Source organism: Notamacropus eugenii, chromosome 3, assembly GCF_028372415.1.
Source record: "Notamacropus eugenii isolate mMacEug1 chromosome 3, mMacEug1.pri_v2, whole genome shotgun sequence".
NCBI classification, from domain to species: Eukaryota; Metazoa; Chordata; class Mammalia; order Diprotodontia; family Macropodidae; genus Notamacropus; species Notamacropus eugenii.
Window position 1 is genome coordinate 222077493 of NC_092874.1, and position 23239 is coordinate 222100731.

General features: G+C 39.2%; 1 protein-coding gene across 4 annotated transcripts in view; it reads right to left on the reverse strand.

Moving 5' to 3' along the window:
- Positions 1 to 17673: 17673 nt before the first annotated feature.
- RACGAP1 (Rac GTPase activating protein 1) overlaps positions 17674 to 23239 on the reverse strand; it is a 39350-nt gene continuing 33784 nt past the window's right edge. For all 4 annotated transcript variants that reach the window (XM_072654646.1, XM_072654647.1, XM_072654649.1 and 1 more), the window contains 5 exons: positions 22906 to 23011; positions 22592 to 22724; positions 22191 to 22326; positions 21639 to 21747; positions 17674 to 18850 (listed from right to left, as the gene is read on the reverse strand). In XM_072654646.1, the coding sequence (XP_072510747.1) occupies positions 18775 to 18850; positions 21639 to 21747; positions 22191 to 22326; positions 22592 to 22724; positions 22906 to 23011 (560 nt within the window). In that variant the 3' untranslated portion in view covers positions 17674 to 18774. The remainder of the gene's footprint in view (positions 18851 to 21638; positions 21748 to 22190; positions 22327 to 22591; positions 22725 to 22905; positions 23012 to 23239) is intronic.

Sequence of the window (23239 nt, forward strand, 5' to 3'; positions counted from 1 at the left end):
AGTGACCGTGACACAGAAGATATTAGAATGGGAAAAAATAGTAGATGTATCCATCAAAGGACATGGTGCTTTAGAAATGAGCATTTCAACCAGAGCTGAGTAAATGAAGAATCAAAGCATGACAGCTTTATTTACCTTTGTTTATGGTCTTATTTAGTATTTTATTTTTCTTCAGTTACAGGTAAAAAAATTAACATTGGTTTTTAAAACTTTGAGTTAAAATTCTCTTCCTTCCTTCCTCCCTATCCCCCTCATTGAGAAGGCAAGCAATTCAATATAGGTTATACATGTGTATGTATGTGTTTGTATGATTACATGTAAAATATTTTCATAGTGGTCATGTTGTGAAAGAAAACATAGACAAAACAACCTCAAGAAAAAAGTAAAAAAGTATGCTTCAGTCTGTATTGAGACACTATTAGTTCTTTGGATGTGAAGAGCATTTTTCATCAAAAGTCCTTCAGAATTTTCTTGGATCACTGTATTGCTGAGAATACCCAAGTCATTCACGGATGATCATCTGACAATATTGCTGTTACTTTGCACACAGTACATTTCACTTTGTATCAGCTCATATAAGTTTTTCCAGGTTTTTCTGAGAGCATTCTGCTCATCATTCTTATACTACAATAGTATTCCATCATAATCATATATAGCAATTTGTTCAGTCATTCCCCAATGGATGGGCATTCCCTCTATTTCTAATTCTTTGACCCCAGAAAAGAGCTGCTACAAATACTTGTGAACATATAGATCCTTATCTTTTTTATCTTTTTTTGGGAGATAAATACCTAGTAATGATATTGGTAGGTCAAAGGGTATGATAGTTTTAGAGCTCTTTGGGCATAGTTCCAAACAACTTTATAGAATGGCTGAATCAGTTCACAACTCCACCAACAATGCCTTAATGTCTCATTTTCCTCACATACTCTCCAATATTTGTCATTCACCTTTGCTGTCGTATTAACCAATCTAATAGGTATGAGTGCCAATCTAATAGGCTCTTCTCCAAGCAATAGTGTTAAGAGTATTTTTTTTTGTATGCCTATAGATAGCTTTGATTACTTCATCTGAAAACTGATCATATCTTTTGATCATTTATCAATTGGAAAAGGGCTCTTATTTTTATAAATCTGACTCAGCTCTCTATATGTGTGAGAAATGAAGCCTCTATCAGAGAAATTTACACCAAAACTTTTTTCACATTTACTATTGCTAACTCCATCCTATCCCTCCCCGATTTGTTCTATTCTCTCCTTCCACCCCGTCCCTCTTCAAAAGTGTTTTGCTTCTGACTACCCCCTCCCCCAATCTGCCCTCCCTTTCATTGTACACACATTCCTTCTCTTATTCCCTTCCCTTCCTACTTTCTTATAGGGTAACATAGATTTCTATATATCCAATTGAATGTGTATGTTATTCCCTCTTTGAGCCAATTCTGATGAGCAAGGTTCACTCATTCCCTCTCACCTCCCCTCTCTTCCTCTCTGCTGTAAAAGCTTTCTCCTGCCTGTTTTATGTGAGATAATTTACCCCATTCTACCTCTCCCTTTCCCTTTCTCCCAGTACATTCCTCACTCACCCCTTAATTTTATTTTTAGATATCATCCCTTCATATTCAACTCACACCTGTGCCATCTGCCCTATATATATACTCTTTCTAACTGCCCTAATAATGAGAGTTCTCATTAATTAACAAGTGTCATCTTCCCACATAAGAATGTAAACAGTTTAACCTTAAGTCCCTTACAATTTTTCTTTCCTATTTACCTTTTTATGCTTCCCTTCAGTCTTGTAGTTGAAAGTCAAATTTTCTATTCAGCTCTGGTCTTTACATCAAGAACGCTTCAAAGTCCTCTATATCACTGAATGTCCATTTTTTTTCCCCTGAAGGAAAATACTGTTTTGCTGGGTAGGTGATTCTTGGTTGTAATCCTAGCTCCTTTGCCCTCTGGAATTTCATATCCTAAGCCCTCCTGATCCCTTAATGTAGAAACTGCTAAATCTTGCATTATCCTGATTGTGACTCCATGATACTTGAATTGTTTCTTTCTGGTCACTTGCAATATTTTCTCCTTGCTCTGGGAACTCTGGAATTTGGCTATAACATTTCTGACAGTTTTCATTTTGGGATCTCTTTCAGGAGGTGATCAATGGATTCTTTCCATTTCTATTTTATCCTTTGGTTCTAGAATATCAGTTTTACCAAGTTTCCCTTGGTAATTTCTTAAGAGATGATGTCTAGGCTCTTTTTTTGATCATGGCTTTCAGATACTCCAATAGTTTTTAAATGATCTCTCCCTGATCTATTTCCCAGGTTAGTTGTTTTTCCAATGAGATATTTCAGTCTTCTATTTTTTCATTCCTTTGGCTTTGTTTTGTTGTTTCTTGATTTCTCATAAAGTCATTATCTTCTATTTGCTCCATTTTAATTTTTAAGGAATTATTTTTTTCAGTGAGCTTTTGGACTTTTTTCCATTTGGCCAATTCTGCTTTTTAAGGTATTCATATCCTCATTGGCTTTTTGGACCTCTTTTACCATTTGGCCTAGTCTATTTTTTAAGGTGTTATTTTCTTCAGTATTTTTATGTGTCTGTGTCTCCTTTACCAAGCTGTTGACTAATTTTGCATTATTTTCTTGCATCGTTCTCATTTCTCTTCCAAATTTTTCCTCTCCCTTACTTGATTTTCAGAATTCTTTTTGAGTTCTTCCCTGGCCTGAGATCAATTTGTATTTTTTCTTGGAGGCTCTGTATATAGGAGCTTTGACTTTGTTATCTTCTCAGTGGGCATTTTGATCTTCCTTGTCATCATAGTAACTTTAATAGGGCTTTTTTTCCTGTTGTTTGCTCATTTTCCCAGCCTTGACTTGACTTTTAACTCTTTGTTAAAGTAGGGCTCTGCTTCCAGGGTGGAGGCTCACTGTCCCAAACTTTTGTGTAGCTGTTTTTAGAGTTACTTCTAGGAACCTGTAACTTTTCAGTTTCTCCAAGGTGGTATGATATAAGGCTAGGTGTTTACTACTCTCCTGGTCTGTGAGTGACCACAAGCATTTTCCATTATGGCTGCAAACTCTGCTATGCTAGAGTTCCTCTTTGCCCTGAGACTGCCACCCAGGACTGCAACCTGGATCCAGGTAGTGGCAAAGCAACAGAGTCCTGCCTCAGTGTCAGCAAAAGACTCCTGAAATCTTCTGACTAGTTGCTCAACCACCTTACTATCTGTGGGCTAAGAGCACCTGAAGAAGCCACTGTTGCTGCTGATTCAGTGGCTCCAAAGGCTTGCTTCTGGTTTCCTGTAGCTGGGGCTGTGCTGTTGTGGCCTGCACTGGACTGTGCTCCACTCTCACCCAGGTGCAACAGACTTTTCCTGCTGACCTTTCAAGTTGTCTTTGGTGCCTGTGGGCTAAGAGGTCTGGAAACCACTACTGCTGCCAGTGATTCATTCACCCTGTTCAAGGTTTATTGGGGTCCAGTCTGCTCAGGCATGGCCTACAGGTCCTCTCTCACCAAGGTGCAACAGACCCTTTCTGCTGATCTTCCAAGTTGTCTTGGGCTGGGAATTTGTTTTACTGTCTTTTTGTGGATTCTGCTGCTCTAGAATTTGTTTAGAGACATTTTTAAAAGGTATTTGGAGGAGTTTGGGGGAGAGTTCAGGCAAGTCCCTGCCTTTACTTCAACATCTTGGTTCTGTTTGGATCTCCAGACAGCCTTACTTTCAAAAGGGAATTGGGACTCAGAATGGCAGCAACAAAAAAAAGAGCTAAGGTTTCCTGGAAGAGGTAATCTGAAGGCAAGGAGATCCAGTCTTCTTGCTACTGAGTAAGCTATAATTTTGTATAATAATAATACAAAAGAGGTAGCCCAGGTATCATTACTTTTTCTTATCATCCTCAATTTGCTTCAGGGCATAGGAACAGACAAGACACTCAGACATATCCAAATAAGTGCATATTTATGCAAGGATGATGTGAGCACAGTCAGACAGGGTTTGGGAGAATTTCATTGAAGAGGAGACTGTCAGCAGAATTATGGAGAAGGAATGGAGTTGAGTTAGAGCTTAGACAAATCACAGTGAGGCCTGGGGCCAAAAGAGCTTGACTAAGGCCAAAGACCAGGTGGGAAAAGCCAAAAAACCTAAAAAACAAACCCCCAAACCCCCAACAGTAGAATGGAGGTTTGAAAAACTGGAATTTCATAATTCATAATATGCTTTAAAATGTAACGTTATTTACGTTTTATTGTTTTTATTTATTTTGTCAAATGTTTTCCAATTACATTTTAATCTGGCTGGAGCTGCACTCAGGAGTGTTTCAGACTGCACATTTGTCATTTCTGTTCTAGAGGACCTTCCATCAGTTATATGTTTTTAGGGCTGTCAGCAGACAATCCTAATTTTAGGAATACCTGGCCTGGCATAGGCAGGACTGGAAAAGAAAAATTAAAACAAAGATTACCACCCACATTCATACCCAATCATGCTCTCTGGAATGAAATTATATTGAGCAGACCTAAAAAAATGAATTCTAGGCTTTAGACCTTCTACCTTATCCCACAAACCCCTTTCAGGAGGGATTCCAGGTCCATGTGGTAGGTGATGCCAACTTTGATGTTCACAGTGGGCCTATGGATGTAAGTTTGTGACTGAGAAGCAGAATCAGAAATCCCAGAGGTACAACACAGAAGACATTTCCAGCAGTCAGCGGTCCTCATCACAGTTCAGGGTCATCTGTAGTAAAGTTATAATGTCATTACCTGTTCCATTGCCAAAGTAGATACTGAGAAGTGACCTGTACTTCCACTTACACAAATATTACCCAGTTTACTACCCAGGGGTGCTATGGGAGTGGGAGCATAGAAGAGGGTAGAATATAAAAGCTTTCCTCTTTAGAAACCTATGCTGAAGGACTGCAACCCCCCCACCCCTTTCTTTTTTCTTTAATTTATTTTAGTCTTCAACATTCACTTTCATAAGCTTTTGAGTTTTAAATTTTCTGCGCCTCCCTCTCCTCCCCCTCCCCCAAGATGGTGTGTAATCTGATAAAGGCTCTACATATACATTCTTATGAAATATAGTTTCACATCAGTCATCTTGTGAAGAAGAATTAGAACCAATGGGAGGAAGAGAAAGAAAAAAACAAAACAAACAAAAAAAAAGAGAGCAAATAGTACTCTTCAATCTACATTCAGACTCCATAGTTCTTTCTCCGGATGTGGAGAGCATTTTCCATCAGGAGTCTTTTGGAGTTGCCTGAGATCCTTGTGTTGCTGAGAAGAGCAAAGTCTATCAAAGTTAGTCATCAAACAATGTGGCTGTTACTGTGTACTGTGTTCTCCGGGTTCTGCTTATTTCTTTCAGCATCAGTTCATATAAATCTTTCCAGGTTTTTCTGAAGTCTGCCTGTTCATCATTTCCTTATAGCACAATAGTATTCCATTATATTCATATACCAGAACTTGTTCAGCCATTCCCCAATTGATGGGCATCCCCTCAATTTCCAATTATTGGCCATCACAAAAAGAGCTGTTATAAATATTTTTGTACATGCTCCACCCCTTTCTTCTGAATGAGATGGGTAAACAGTTTCATTTTCCCTCTTATGTCAGAAAGCAAGCCTCTTCCCAACAATGCAACACCTTTTGGTCTTCCATCTACTCCCTAGGAAGCTGCCCAGTGTCCACTGGTTACTGCACTGCAATTAGTTGCACAGCAATTAGTTCCATTAGTTCCAGATTATGTTAAACAAAAGGTCTCATTGGGCTTACCTTTACCCATGCAAGTGCCCATTCTGTTTGGTCTCTAATATCCACTCTACTGGGGCCTGAGCACTTCCCTCTCTCCCCAAAGCTGGGTCAAGCACTCCCACTACTGACGCCTGGACATAGTTGTCCTGGCCTGTTGAGAGCTGCCCTGGTTCCTTGGCATTTCTGACTCCTTGTACCTAAGCCACCAAGAAGCTATGTCAATGGCCTGAGCCATAATCCTCTGAGTCAATTAAGCCTAGAAGGCTGTTTCAATAACTTTTAAGAAAAAATTAACATGAGAGATATTGCTCCTGCCACGGGTCCCTTCCAGATCTGACAGTGTTACAGACCAAAACAAAATAAAAAAAGCTCAGGCTCAAACTATTTGACTGAACTATAAAAATGAAATGGGCTGAGTGGTCATAACTATAGATAGTAAGAGAGATGCGAGAGGAAGTGAGGAGTTAGGAGGACATGTTTTAGTCCCTCAGATTCCAAAGCTAGAGCAACTCTAGAGAATCTAGGGAGACCAGGTCAAGTGAGTTGACCTCCCTGAGCATAAAGATGAGCTTAATCTATAGTTTAGCTCTAGCTTAGTAATGAGAAGGAAAAAGTCAGGGGCTAATCAAGAGGAAGCAGTGGCTCAAGTCATGCTTGCCTTGGGCTGCAGGGGGTCAGCACAGTAGAGGCTTATAATCACTTCTCAGCAAGAGGCATCCGTGTTGAGGTGCAGTACAGGCATTTATCAAAAGAACTGGGGGGAGGGGAAAGAATGAGGATTGGTGAGAGTGGGGAGTCCAGCAGCTTTAATTAACAGGCTTGCAGTTAACAAGCAGAAAAGGAAGGGAATGAAAATGATGGTTTAGAACTCCAACTGAATAAGGCAATGGGGAGAGAAACACTGGATTGGGGGAGGAGGGCAAATATCTCGAATCAATGAGCCTAATGTCCTTAGGAAGAGGTGGGGGGGGGGCAGGAAGACTGACCACCTAAACGGGCTGACAGGCCTGTGACCTAAGAAAAAAGTCCCCCCTTCACTTATCCATATCCTCTAAGTGGAATTCCGAATAGGCCAAAGGGCTGAACAGATGGTGACACCAGGCTATATAGAAAATGCCCCTGCTTTTCTACAGAAGCAGTTGATTGCCATTGAGACGATGAGTTTTCTCTTTTCTCCACAGCTGGAGGAAGGTCTCTTGCCTGGAGCCTTCTAATCAACTAAGGCCCTTGGACACAACCAAATACTGCACAACGATTTCTTTCAGAAGAAAATAATAGTGGTAGTAGTTCATATCAAATAGGCAATGGCTACAGCTAATGTGGCAAGTGGGATAACTTGGCAGTTAGGATAGGGTGGTGCCCTAATGGCCAGAACTCCAAAGAGAAGGAAGTGGCACTGAGAAAGGCAGCTCGATGGAATAGGATTGAGCATCGTAGCTATGACACTGTGGATCCCTCTCCTCCTCCCCTCTGTCTCACATCATAACATGGGGTCAAACAATGATTCACTCAGCCAAGTGCTGCCCAATAGCAGTATGGCTGAATGTTGATGAAGGGCATGACGATCCATGAGAACACTGATCTTTACTGCTCCTGATCACACTTTTGATTTCTGTTCTTCTAGATCCAATGTTTATTCTCTCAGAATGCGAGTTTTTGATTGGCTATCCAAAAAAGGACTTCCATTCACTCTAATATTTAGTGACAAGTCTGAAATTCTAATTTGAAGTTCTAATTCATAGTACCCACATCCTCCACTTTTTCACACACTGGGAGTTGACAACCTATGGCAAAAGCAATTCAGGAGGGGATTTTCCACAAAGTCTATGGGCAAAACTGCCAAGCCAGTGAAGTCCAGGTGGAGAGACGGTTCTGAACCGTGGTAAGCTTTCTCTGGGACTCCTCTCTCTCCCTGCCTGACTCCAGTCAATGCTAGAAAAAGGGTAAACAGACTGGTTCTCCACTCCTGAAAGGCTGTTATATTCTAAGTCTGCAAAGCAGGTGCTAATCTACATTGATAAGAGAAGCTTCTTCGCTTGAATTTCCCTCTACAAAGAAAATAAAAGATCTGGTCCAAAAAACCCCCAAATTGACTTAAAAAAATCTACTGTACAAGTACAGGATGTAAGAAGTGGTTTAACAGCAGGTCATTTGAAAAAGACCTTGGGTTTCAACTGACTCCAAACTAGTTCAGTATGTCAATACTGATGCTGAAAAAAGGTTAACAATCTTAGGTTTACTATAATGCTCAAAACAAGAAAGGTGGGAGGTGAGATAGTCCCATTGTACTCTGCATTAATCAGATCATACTTGGAACTTAACCATTAATTTGTGCTCAGGTCTTGGGTAAAATAAGGAACTCTGAGCAGAGGAGGCCAATGAAAACCAAGGTTTACATGAAGACTCATGAAAGAAACCAGGGATGCTTAGCCTTAGAGGAAAGCTTCTCTTCGGAGGGAGGAGAAACATGACTATTATCTAAAAGTATCTAAAAGACTGTCAAGTGGAAAAAGGACAGAATTTGCTGTCTCACCTCCAAGAGAAAAACAGAATCAAAAGGTAGAAGCCACAGTGTGAGATTTCAGCTCAATATAGAGAAGAATTTTCTAATTAAAGCTGTCTAAAAATGGAATGAGCTTCTTTGTCATTTTAGTGAGTTTCCCCAACAATGGAGCTTTCCAATCAGAATAGACACTTGTCTGGACTGAAGGGGGAAAAAGGAGGGAAAAGATAGAAGGTAGGACAAATACTTAAACTTTAATAGAGTTCACTTGAGATTAGACCATAGACTAAGCCCAAATGGAGGGTCTTTGGGCTCCAGTCAGCATCCCCCAGCTCTGTAGTCTCTACTTCTCAGGCACCTCAGCTGTCAGAGTTTCCAATTACCTGGGCCATATCTTACTTTGGACAGCTTTCTTTTTCAGCCTTTAGCTGCTGGCTCAGCACACTCTCCTTCCTGATGTGGAATCCATCTGCTGCAGTGCTCTGCTCAGAAGAGACAACAGATAACCCTGCTTTCCAGGACAAAGGTAAGCTAACCAGCTAAACTAGGGACCACAATTCTTGGGTTCTGGGTAAGCTTCCTCTTTGTGAGAGGGTAAAGGCCTGCCTCTACCCACCCCCTAAGTCATCTTCCAGAGGACCTCCAGCACCGTTGTCAGAAGATGAAAAGATTAGTTATTTCCTCCTAATCGGGTTTAGACAGCTCCGTTAAGCTGCTGGCTGCAGGCAGTGCCTGTTAAAGCAAGCAGCTGGAAAAGGCTTAGCCCTTTAATGCCAGCAGCTGTATTACTACAGTTTGGATGCTCTGCTGAGAGGCTGGACTCTGTCCAGCAGCATCAGGCATTTAGCCCCAGTCAACGTGTATTAACCTGGGAGGAGAGAGCAGCCAGCCCTTTTGGAGAATGGAGAATTTTCATTTACGTCACCTCCACCCCTAGCCTTTGGAGCAAGGAAAAATAATCCTAGCTCTTTTTTCCCTCTCCCATCCTTAAATGAGGAAAACTGAGCAAACATCATCCACATAGAGGCAGAACTCTCTATGGTAGGAGCTGTTTCATCTTAAAAATCTGTGTTTTTTGTCTGTTTTCTATTGATAGATTGGTTTGTTAGAAGCTTACACAACAAACATAGACCTTTCACCCACTAACCTAACCTCCTCTATTTACCCTCCCTTCCCTAAGGCTGGCTCCTTCCTTTCCCTTGGTCCCTCAGCTTTCTTTTAATGACTAAAATATTCCTCTGATTGTCAGAAGCTGGAGAGGGGAGAGGGTGGGGAAAAGATACACAATAGAAATAAAAAGAGGCTTTCCTGACACCTTCATTTTTTCCTTATTTCAGGCTGTCTGTCTTTAGATAGTACCAATCTCTTAGGCTGATGGAGACAGCTCAACAGTTCTCAGAAAGCCCTGGCACAGAGTAAGCTACTGAAGAGAGATCACTCAAAGACTTCTTACTCAAAGCCAGATGGTGAGCATGAGACAGGGTAAGAGCTAATGCCACTCGGGGGGAAAGCCAATAAGCTAATCCGCTGACACGTTCTAGAAGCAGCCTGATGGCTTTGGCTTAGAGGCTCATCTGCACTTGGCTCTAGCCTGTGTGGCATACAGGGTACACAGAAGTGACCATAGAATCCTACTGCCAAGAAGGGGACCATAAACACTCATCTAGAGCATCTCCCTGTCTTCATAAAGGGCCATACCTAAACCATACTAGACAGAAACATCATTTGTTATTTCTGTCTGTTTGTTTAAAGGAGAATACAGTCTCCCTTGGTTCTCAATCCTAATGCCAAATAACCCTTACTTATCAGAAAAAATTTAATTGCTCTATGTAATGAGCCCAGCCACTACCTAGAGAAAACAAGTGGTCAAAGGACCTAAATAATTTTCATGCAAAACTAATTGACAACATACTCAGAAAAATACAAATTAAAATCAAATGGCTAAACAAATTGTTGTGTATGAATGTAATGGAGTATCACTGTGCTACTAGAAACAATGAATATGATGATACATAAACAGATGCAAAGTGAAGTAAGCAAAGCCAAGAAAACAAGCTACAGAATGACTATAGTATAAATGGAAAGAATAACTGCAAAACCATTGGAAATGCATGTTACAATTTATAAAGAATAAAAATGGCTGGAAGAGATATGAGAAGATGTTCCCATCCCACCTCTTGCAGAGGCAGGAGGGTCACAAGTGTTATACATCACACATTTTTTCAGATTTTTTTTGAGATATTGATCAGCTATGATGATTTTCCCCTTATTTTTCTTAAAAAAAAAAAATGCCATTATATGAAATGGCTCTTTAGGAAGAGCAAGAGATATGATGGGGAAAACTGTAGTGATGTTAAAAAAAAAAAACCCCACAAACATTTCCAAAATTAATTAAAAATATGAAAAAGAATTAAAAAAAAAAAAGAATGCTGAAAATTGAAGAGCAAGCTTGGTCCCCAAAGAGATTTGAAAGGATACCTTCATCTCTGCAGAGGGGAGGGTCCTTAAGAATGGAATAATGCACAGAATATTGGCCTTTTTGGATGTTGATTGGCTTTGTTGAATTTTTTCCTCTTCTTTTTTATAAGGGATGTCTGTCTTGGAAACTTGGGGAGGAAGAGAGGAGTGGAAAAGGCGGAATACAGGTGGAATAAAGACAAAACATATCAATAAAAATTTAATTTTTAAAAGAAAAATACCAAACACCTCACATCTTTTTAGCAAAGATGCTAAAAGCCAGGAAAACTCATTGATGTAAAAGGTTGGGGCTATTCACCGTTGGTGGAGTTGAGAATTGGTTCAGCCATTTTGCAAAACAACTTGAAATTATGCAATAATGGTCACTAAAAATGACTTAGCTATTCTCAGCGATACAAAGATCCAAGACAATTCCAAAGGACTTATGTTGAAAAAAGCTATCCATCTCCAGGGACAACTGAATGCAGAAAGAAACATACTATTTTTTACTTTCTTCATTTTTTTGTGGGGTTTTTTTTTTTTGTCTGTTTTGTTTCACAACATGACTAATGTGGAAATGTTTTGCATGACCGCACATATATAACCTATATCAAATTGCTTACTTTCTCAATGGGGGGAGGGTTGAGGAAGGAGGGGAAAGGGAGAGAATTTAGGACTCTAAAAAAGAATGTTAAAAATTGTTTTTACATGTATCTGGAAAAAATAAAATATTTTTTAAATAAATTATTCATATCATTTGACATACTAATAGATGTATATCCTAATGAGGTCACTGACAGCAAGCAAGAAAAGCCCCATATGTGCAAAAATATTCAACAGAAGCATTATTTGTGGTAAAAATCTGGAAACAAATTCCCAACAGGGAATGAACTGTGGTCTATTAACATAACAATATTACTGAGCCATAAGAAAAGATAAGTAGGAAAAATTCAGAGAAATGTGAGGACTTCTATGAAATAATACAAAAAGTGAAGAAAGTACAATGCTTCAGGTGATTTACAACAATGTAAATAAAGCCAAGAATGAGGTCAACAAGACTCTGGTGTTAGTGTATCATCAAAATTAAAAGACATTTCTGCAAGAGCTATGCCACCATAGCTCAGCTGCTGTTTCACCCTAGGACCTGTTTCAGTGACAGAGCTCTCGTGCCCTACAAAATCCCTCTGCCATGCTGGCTCCTTTCTCCCCATTTTGTTCTTTCGGAAGCCTCTATTTTGGGGATGTGCCTAGTTTGGCTATGCTTCGTTGCCCTCTCAGCTGTGCTTCTAATGTCTTGAGAGGGCCCCTCAGTGACCTCTTACCTTTTTTATGTGTAGCCTTCCCCTGTTCTCTCTCTCTCTCTCTGTGTATGTGTATGTATTTATACATATAAAATGTGTGTATGCATTTTTACTCATTCATTTATTTATACATATATTTTACTTCTCTTTTATCCCTAGTACTTGTAAGCACTTAATAAATACTTGTTACCTACCTGGCACATGGTAGGCACTTAATATTGCTTGATAACTCCTTTGAATTAACAAAGTTATAAACTTTTCAGGAATGTTGTTTTATAAGTGAACTTCTTGGGAAATAGGATAAAATCTGCCACATCATTTCTGTATGTTGTTTTGCCCTTTAATTGCAGGTAAAGCTCCATACAGTCTATATAGCAAACTCCACAGCCTAGTATTTAGGACCCTTTACAATGTGGCTCCACGTTAGCCTTATTTCACATTAACTCTGCCTCAAGTAGTTCCAGTTTGGCTGGCACACAGCTATTCCCTAGACTTGGTATTCCATCTCTTACCTCTGGTGCATTGGCATAAGCCGTGCCTCATGCCCAGAAAGTATTCCTCCTTCATCTCCTTCTCAAGAATCCTAATAACCATTTTCCCTCCCCCAAAGCTGACTTATTCCTTTGCCTCTGCTCCCCAGCCTTCTAATGACTAAAACATTCCTCTGATTGTCAGGAGGCGGGGGGTGTTGGGGGGGAGGTGGGGGTGTGAAGAAAAGACACTGGATAAAAACTAAACCAGGCCTTCATTAATCATTTTCACCTCCTCAATCCTTTCAAGGCTGTGGTTAGGGGCCAGCCCACCGCCCTAATCTCCCCTCCTCCCCAATCTCTCCCCCTCCCCCTCCCCCCAATTGTTAAGGCTCCTTCCCTCTTCAAATTACTTTGTATTTTTAAGGATACATATCTGACTCCTCTCTCTCTCCATCTCCTCATAGAAAATAAGCTACAAAGGTTAGTTTCACATTTGTCTTTGTACTCCTACAGAGAAGATTCACAGGACATATACCTTGGATAGTTACTACAGCTGGACAATGAGCCAAGACCAAGACTGAACGGGAGGGAGGAGAGCTGGATTGTCTCTAGGAAAATAGCACTACCTTTTAATAATCCCAGGCTTCTTCCTGAAACGAGAGGTCCTTGAAGCACACACACTCACCTCCCCACACCCGACTGCCAGGAATGCCATGACTGGAAATCGCTGAATACTACAGATTTAATATTGAGAGTCATTCAAAAGGGCAAAGGAGAGGTCCATGGTGGGTGAATGTGCTACAACACTTAAAAGAATTGTATAAGAGAATCAGTACAAAAGACAGTGGACATCATTCTCAGAAAAGGTATAGAACAGTTATAAGGATGAACAAGGGATACCTGATGAACAGATGTACATAATGTCATAGAAAGGAAGGCACTCAGTACATTGGATTTATGGGAGGACAAGGACAAAAAGAGATATACAGAATGAGAAAGTGTGGCTATGCTGCTATTTGCACTGCTGGATGGTGTGCCTACATTAATGAGATCATAGATGCAATAAAACATCCCCTCTCCCCAGGAACTGAAATCTAAATGCCTGTTCAATTGAAGTTTGAAAAAGTTAATCTTTGGAGAAATGAATGGGAAAATGGGTTATATGCCCTTTCTCTTCCTCCCTCTTCCTCCCCCCAGCCCCAAGACTTGTGAATTAGGAAAAAGCAAATGTCCTAGAGCTCAGGGTAGGCTACTATCCTAGACAAGTTACCTTGCCTCTTTGTGCTTGAATAAGGAGATCAGATGACCTCTAAGGTCCCTTCCAACTCTAAATCTGACTTATCAAACACCCACATAGTTATGGGTTACCAGACTATAAATAAATACAACTAATAATTCTGGCTCCCTCCTCCCTTGATAGGACCATTTCTGTATAATTTACATTACTGCCTGGAAGACTAAGGAAAGCACTATTTTATACTATCTTTCTGTATTGACCCCACAGTGCCTACCACAGCACGAAACACCTAACTACACAAGTTTTGAATGAATGGGAGGGATGACAGGCTACTCCATTGGGCTAGCAGTGAAAATGTAATAATGACAGACCTTAAATAACTCTCCTTTCCCTTGACATGTGCTAATCTACTGCCAAACGAAGCACAGCTGACTTTCTCTGCTCCCTCCCATCCCCTTTGACCAATGCTTCTAAGTTAGTGCTGTATGGCATGGAGTGTGTCATTTAGAAGGAATGAGAAGGCACAAGAGTTATATAGTGACAAGAATAAAAACCAGGTTTACTATGTCCTAATTGTGTTGGCTCATTTAAAATAGTTGGTCCTTTTTCTTTCTGCAAAAGTATAAACATCTTCTGTATGGAAAATGGGTAGCTCTGGCTATAGCACCGACCACTATGTGAGTACTTGCTGTATGTCACACTATAGTCCCTTAATTTGCTGAAGTAACTTCCAAGAAGGTTTTGGGGACAACTGTTTCCTAAAAAAAGAACATTAAATCCACTGACCCAGGTGGAGATCGGAGTGTACTGTTTTCACTTGGTGGTCAAAAACTGAAGCACGTCACAAAGATTCTTCGAAGTGTGATTTATCTTTACAGTTAGCTACGGGAGGCAAGGAAGAAATAGGAAATACGCACCAGAAACTGGTCAGAGGGGAGGGCTGGTTTAAAATATAGAAGAGAAAAAATTCTCAAAGTCCCTGAAAAGCCTCCCAGCTCCTTTTAGACCACGTGGAGAGGACAATATGGAAACAGGAAAAAGACAAAACTCTCATAGACGACAAGGTTATTCCAACATCAAGCTTGTATTCTGCTTAGCCAAATGAATAGAAACCATCAACAAATACAGCAATGAGGTATAAGAATCTAATAAATTAGACAAATTATGCTATTCCCATTTATTTACAAAACACATCAGCAACAAGGAACAGTTTGTTTAAACCCCCACCCCACCTCAACCAATGACCAAGTTCTTAAGTTAAGTGGCTTTTCTACCTGCCCTATTTATACTAAAAACACAATGAACAGTGTTTCCAAACTTTGGTTGCTTAAAAGCTTCTTGTGGCTAGAGCCTGAGTCATCATACCATTATTGGAAAATCACATTTATCAAGGGCCTACTATGTGCACACTTCTAATATGGGTATTAAAATTTCTCAAACCTGGACTGTTACACTCTGAACAGTCATGTTCAGACTCTAGGATAAAAGCAGATTTGGGAAAGTCCCCTCTCTATTGCATTTATAGCAATGGGTCCCCCCAAATGCCTCTCCAACAGGAAAAAGCACATAAAAGTTGACAATGTGCTGCACTCATGAAAAGAAATATAGCAAATCCTCCACTGGCTCACTCCGCAACGTGAGTTATGTATGCAGCTTGCTCCACATCCTAACAACTAAAGTACAAAGCTCTACAATAACAAAAACTCCTCCCAGAGATCTGGGGTTTAGCCTTTGGCCCAAACTGACCCAATCCATGGCAGATTAACTAAATACCAAATAGTTCTGGTTTGACATCACTGGCTCTAAAACTCAGACCTTTGCCCAAGATAACAAAATCCTACAGCAATTTCCAGAAGTCTTTTTCCATCTCTTTTTTAGCAAAGGGCTTTGGAGACTCTACTATAAGTAACAGAACTCATCAAGTCTAGTTTCTCTAAGAAACAAAGTAGACAACAACTTAACAAAAAGCAAGCCGCACCACTGAATCAAACTACATAATGCCCACCCAACTCAGTAAACATCTAACTCAGTCGCTTTAAAAGCCAACAGTCATTTAACAGAGTACAGAGGTAACAGACAGTAATGCTTTCAAGATCTATTAACAAGAGGACAGAAAAGCAAACCTGCAATAAAGTTACAGTAAAAAGGAGGCATCAACAGGGTATGGATATTAAAGACAACCGCAAAAAGAAAAGAAAAAAACCCTGGACTTCCCTCATAATGATCTCATAGTAAAAATGCCAAATTTTCAGTCAAGCAAGTCCTTCAAAGCATACCTGGTTTCACATTATGTAAAAATTTTTTATCTTATTTTTATTGCCTTTACATTACACTCATTTTCAAATATATCCCTTCCCCCACCACTTTCAGGAAACCACTCCTTATTACAAAGATTAAAAAGGCAGTTCAGTAAAACTAAACAATCCATCAACCAGGTCTGACAGTGTACACATTATTCCATACCCACTGTCATCCCACTTCTGCAACGAGGGGAGAGAGGTACATTTTCTCAATTCTTTTCCAGGGCCAGAGCATATATCTATATTTCTCTTTGCTAATATGCTGAGAAAAAAAAATATTTTCATAGCTAAAGCTGCTGCTTAACTCAAAAGTTGAGCAACCGGCTGCCAACATTTGACACACAGGTCCATTTCCCTCTTGGTTAATGGGCCATCAGTTTTGAGATAGGGTAGCCTTGCCTTCACTAACATTACACAATCCATTTACTCCTTCTACATTAGTGACTTAAAATGCACTTTGGGGAGATACCACAGAACAGCAACCGTGGACCCTGGCCAAATGTCTTTGCTAGCTAAGATAAAAGAAAAAAAAAGTACTTAGGACAAGAAGGGGGAGGGGAACAACTAGTAGAGGTACAAGGGGGAGCTGGGGCACGTCTGTTATCAATTCACCAAGGCAGATGCCTCTCACGCTGTGAGAGTTACCACCTCCTGGGAAATGAGTCAGAAGGCTGCTTCTTTTCTCCACAGTTACATATTAAGTCTGCAACTGTTTACGTTTAATCTCAGATACATTCTGTTCACTGGTCCAGAGTTCCAAGCACAGGTGCCCTTAGTTAATCATCCCAGTTGACTCCGGAGTTGCTTCTAACAGGAAAGATGTTCCCAGGCAGCAAGACTGTGGACTTCTTTTGATCTCTACCATTCCGGCCCCTAAAGATTTGCTCAAAGGTTTTTGTTCTTTTTAAAAGGAAAGGTCTTCCTCCAAAGAGCAAGGCAAAACTGAGTTCAATCATGGAACAAATCTAGGGCTCAAATTGGAATCAACTATGGCCAAATACTGACATAAATAAGAAAAACCTAAATGGCGGAGAGATGGGAGGGTGAATAGGGAGGAATTTATAACAGATTCAGAAAAATAGGTAAAGAGATCCTTTTATAAAAAAGGGCTTTTAGACAGAAAAAAGGTAACTAACACATATACCAGAAATCAGAGAGAGACTCTTTATGGGGTCAAAGAACTGGAATCAAAGTGATACCCAAATGGAGAACAATTAAACAAGTTGTAGGACAGAAAAGTAATATTGTCGCACTCTTAAAAACAACATAGAGAATGCCGAGAAGCATGGGGAGACTGATAGAATTGATGAAGTGTCAAGTAAATAGAAACACAACGACCACCACAACTTAAGCAGGGAAAAACAACACCTCAAGAAAAGCCAAACAATGAATGCTGTATAATTATGACCAGTTAGTCCTAGAAAGTGTGTGGAATACTGTGAACATTGTAAAGCATGGCTGATATAGTTAATTATGCTGAACATCTTTTAATCTTCATTATAAGGAGTGGCTCATTGGTGAAGGAAGGGAAAGAAGGAATATATTTGGAAATGAATGTGATATAAAAATATGAAGCTATTAATAAACATAAGATTAAAATTGTTAATTGAAAAAGGAGGCTTTGAAGGTATTCGCCAGGAGAATAAACAAACTCCATATTCATAATGAAAAAAGTTTACTTTTTTCAAAGTTATCATTCCAATTATCTGAGTTTGACAGACAAGGGTCAGTACAGTTTCTGAGATAAGAATACAAAAGAAATCATTTTTACAAATATTGGGGTAGGTCTTTTCAAGAACCCCAGGGATATATATACATGTTTCAGGGGCAAATCCCAGCATCCAAAGTGCAAAGAAAAAAATGACCAGTGCTTACTGTCATATAAAGCTGTGATAATACTTATTGTAAATTCTACTCTCTTGACTCTTAGGTAGGACACCCAACAAAAAGTTTATCAAACTCCAGAAATGAGGTCCCTCTATACAGAATGAAGGTCAAGGACCAGCAGAAATTAATTTTTAAAAACAGACTGGCTTTGACCCCAACTAATGGAAACTTCCAGTCACATACACGACATAAACATAAGCTTTAGTATCGTATTTACAAGGCTGTGCCCACTTAATATCAAGAGCTAATCAATTCATGTTAAGACAAGCACACTAGATTTCTAAGTGGCACACCAAGCTATCATGTTCAGAATGGAGTCAGGTATAGTGGTAAAGGAAATTTTAATGTTTGCTAAAGCAGACAGGTTCTCAGTCCTTTATTCCTCCTCTCCCCAACCCCCTGCTTTCACTTTCCCCTAGGACAAGCGAGTCCTGTCAAATAGATGGGATTCTTGCCACTACCACAAGGAAATACCTCTTAAAAAATCTTAGGGACAGCTGGGTCATTTCATGGGCAGCATTTAAACTTCAAGCCAAAAGTAAACTTAAAAAAGGGGAGAAAAAAAAAAGAGCAAACCTAGTGTTTTCTAAAGAATCCATTCAATTCCCACTCCTGCACAGATCTTCTCTCACTTAAAAGTTAACAGAAACTACCAATATTAGGGGTTACTACTTCAACTGAAAATATCTATATATGTATATATATATGATACGTTTTAATAAAAATTCCATGCACAATTCAATTTAATAAAAAGCCTAGAGAGAATGATAGATACACTAGTAGCAAGTACAGGAGACCACAAAACAGAGTGTACAGTTGTGGACTTTTTTGCAGAGTGCAAATGCCAGGGAAGAAACAAAGCCAGAGTGACTTCACTTGAGCATCGGAGAGGCAAAAAAATTGCCTTGACGTCCCAGGGTGGTAGTAGACTTGCTTTTGCTTCCAAACCTAAAATAAAATGGAATTACATTAGAGAATACCTAACAGAGATAGGTAAAAGGACCTTAACTATATATGTTCACTTCCTGATTGTTTTTCATTCATGTTTTAAAAAAAACCCCTGAAAATACTAATACTGCCATACCACAAAAACCTATGGCCACAAAGACTGAGTCTAACAGTGTGTGCAACATTCCATAGTCTATATCATAACCCCTCACTTCTTTGTCAAGAAGAAAATGGGCATCTTCTCCCTCAACCCCCCAGACTAGCCAGGGCACTAAATCCCCTTTCCACCGCTTCTTAGTGTTGTTCTGTTACATAACTACGATCACTGTGTATGCTATTTTCTTCATTTTACATAGGTCTAAACAAATCCTCCTGTAGTCTTCCCAAATTCTTCCTGTTTCGCACATAGTAAGTGCTTAATAAATGCCTTTTCATTTATGCAAATATGATACGATATTTGCTCAGCCATTACGCAATTATCAGGTACTTACTTTATTTCCAGTTTTACTACCATAAAACAAGCTGCTACAGAACCAGAACAATTACAAGATGACTACAACACAAGTAAAGCACTAAGAAACATAAAAATTCATACAAATTATACTCAAATGAACCTGTGATTACAACAATTCGAATCCAAGTGTTTCAGATTTCAAGTTAATGCTCTATCATGTTTCTCTAGAAGGTGCCTGCAGCATTTTGGGGCATGACAAAACCAGCACAATGTCATCTACAAGCAAGCAGGTGGAGGAATCCCTCTACAATTTGGACTCTGCACTGAAGCTCTCCTCTGTAACACTATAGGCAAATACATATAGCAAGCACACATCTCTGCTTTATGCTTTGTCTGATATTAATAATCAAAGGACTGAACAAGTTTCTGGCATGTCTTTCAAGAAATCTTATATAATTTTGATATGTGCATGGGTAACATCAAATTTTAAGAGAACCTTTAAGGAAAGTTTTTTTTCCCATCAAATAAAAAACCTTTTTTAAAAAATACAATGGGATCCTTTGGTCTTTACACCTTTTAATCAACTGCATGATGGTAAATATGTGGTCTCTACTATGGAATTTCACTTGTGTAAGGCTTTTTTATGGGAGGAGAGCCTGAGTATACTTTTTTAAACATCAAGAATATCTTACACGTGTGTATGTTATTCTAATAATTGTTCATAAGGAGGGACTTCTACCTACATTCCCCTGAATAGTTGCTGGTGTCAGAGAACTGGTATGAATTTTTAGATGCACCATGATACATGTCTTGTTTTATGATTTTCCTAATATTAGTGATTTGGAGCCTTCTTCTGTGTGGTTATTGATCCTTTCCATTTCTGTTTTTGAAAATTGCTTCCTCCAAAACTTCTCCCCAGGTATTAGTGCTTCCTCCCCCAAATTACCTTGTATACACTATACAAGGTGTTCGAAAAATCTTGGTGTGGTTTTAAGCTGCATTAAGGTTTTTGAAGAACTTGAAGAAGAAGGTAGAATCCTGACAGAATGAATGTAAGTTCCTTAAGAGCAAGAACTGCTTAATTTTTGTCTGTGTCCTAAGAAGCCTAAGACTGTGCAGATGCGAATAAGTAAATTCTACTAGCTGGCTGGCTGGTTCCTCAGCCACTTTGGAAAACAATTTGGAACTGTGCCAAGAAAATGACTAAAATGTCCATATCCTTTGCCCCAGAGATCCTACTGCTAGTCATATATCTCAAACAGGTAAGATTAAGATCCCATATATTCCAAAACACTCATAGCAGCACTTTTTGTGGTAGCAAAGAACAGATGCCCATCAATTAAAGAATGGCTAAACAAAATGCATGTGAATATGATGGAATACTACTATACTATAAGAAATGATGAATATGGAGAATTCAAGGAAATATGAAAGACAGAAAAAAGGATGCCTGGTGAAGTGAGGTGACAGGAAAGCACGATGTTTACAACAATATAAATAGGAAGAATAATAATCATTCCCTACTCCCCTCCCCAAAAAACCCCTGAAAGTTGAGCAGTTATAATTATCAGCTTGATATTGGAGCAGAGTTCAAAAAATGCATTGGTCTCTTCCCTGCAGAGGTGGGAAACCATGGGTTCTGCTTACTGCATGTACTGTCAGACATGGTCAATGAGCTAGTTGATGTTGCTTAGCTTTTTTTTCCCTTCTTTTAAAATCTTTCTTACAAAGAATGACTGGTTAGTATAGGAAAGATAAAGGGATACATTAAGAAATAAATGTGTAAACATAACAAAAGGTATCAATAAAAATTTTACAAATAAAAACTGTTTAAGTTCATTGACCATTTATCTAATGGAGAAATTTTTCTAAATTTTATGAGAGGCAGCCTCAAAGTCAGACAGAGCTCAGTTCAAGTACTGCCTATGATATACACTGGCATGTGTGATGCTGGCCAAGTCACTTAATTTCTCAGTGTTTTAGGCAACTAAGACCAGGAGTTGCAGAGAAGGTGACAACCTGCATTTTGGCAAAGGGAGTTTCCTTACCTGGGAGCTCTCTATGCTCATCTTGGATATCAGACTTACCATATGTTAGAAGCAAGATTTTTTTCTTTCGTTTCACATCTTTATACTGATTTTGCTTGTGCAAAGTCTTGAATTTTATATCATCAAAATTGTCAGTTTTGTCTTTTGTCATCATCTAAATATGTCTGAAAAGTTATCTTCCTTCTGCTCTTATTTCTATTCTTACTTCAAAAGTCTTGTTTTAATTAGAATTAGTCAACAGGAGAAAAGCCATTTAAACAACCCTGAGAAGTCAAAGCCTACTTACTTGGGAGTATTTTTACTGAGAGTAGAGCGAACTCTCTGGGACAGCGAACTGGATGAAGGAGTCTTGATGAGTTGCTGCTCAGGAGTAGTCAGAGGCCCTAATACACTCACTTCAACAACAAAAAATGACATGTGAAAAGAGGCATTCTAGAGAAGAGGGAAAAATTCATCCATGTTCATTTTCAGTTTAAAAAATCTCATGGGAGATGCTATCTAAAGGGGTAAACTCAAAAACTCAGTCAATTGCTAGGTAACATTTCTACACTATAATCTTAGAAAATGTATATAAATCTCTTTGTTCTATATAAGCTTCTGATAACATAATGAATGGCTTACCCTCTCTAGTAACCTTGTAATACCAGAGAGGCATAACTTTTCTCATATTTGCTTAAAGGATCTATTACTACCTAAAATGTACTAGCAGTTAAAAGACAGCTTTAGGGAAAATGGGGGAAATCATACTCCCAAAGCTAATGATGGATACTTAGTCCAGTAAGATACACTTCTTCAAGAGGAACACTTTTATTTAACAAGGATCTCCTCAGAGCCTTACCTTTAACATCAGGTGTCTGTGGTGTAGAAAAGGCATTAGAGTTTTCGATGCCATGCATTGGGTCAATGTTCTCTTGCTCTACCATCATAAACCGGCTCCAGTATTCCACTGGCAAAGAAAGCAGGCGCTCTATCACCTAAAAAACCCAACAACATTATCATACCCAGAGTTCATCTATCATCTCCTAAACACTTCAAAAGTGACTTTTCAAGTCACAGCACATTATTATTTTCTGTGACTCTCTGTTGGAGAGTCAAGACATTTGAACACTCACATATGATTGCAAATACTCTTATAATTTGTGGTATATGCTTTGAAAACTATTGTCTTAAAGGCAAAAGCTGTCCATAGCTAGTTTATCATATGATACAGATTTTTATGAACATCATGTCTCTGACTACCTTGGGCTGACGTTTGGTATCCTGTAGTATTGTCATAGGGTCAGGGTTGGGCACTGCATGAGCAACTATTGTAGGACCAAAGACTTTGGCCAGATTGGCAACATCCATTTTAGTGCTGGAGCTCTGAGCAACTCTAGACAAAAGAGAATGTTAAGTCAGAAAGTATGCTATTTCTCTTATAGAAACATCAAAATTTAGATCCCAAATGAAAATAAGCCATAACTCTCCACATCAGCCAGTCCAGATAATCTTTCCCATTGGTAAATTCTGTTACCTCCAGGAACAGATGTTACCAAAGACACATTTGTACTGACCTCTGCAAGTGTATCATGAGGAAAGCTAATGTGTCCCTGTTGGCCTGGGGGAGTTCACCAATAGCCTGGTACATGGCAGCTATGCTGTTGTCCTCATCTGTGATTTCTATAAATGAAAAGAAAGCACTCAGAAGCCGAGAGGCTCCTTTCCCCAGACAGCAGGCATCTGGGTTATTGACTACAAAGGCTCATCTATACAGTACAGTTTTGATTAGGTTCATGGCTACATCAGCCTCAAGTTCCATTAACAAACAGGATACTGACCAACAGCTCAATATTAGAAGTCAGAACTTTAAAAAAAAAATCAGCTCTTCTGTTAAGAAAGCACTTGGCT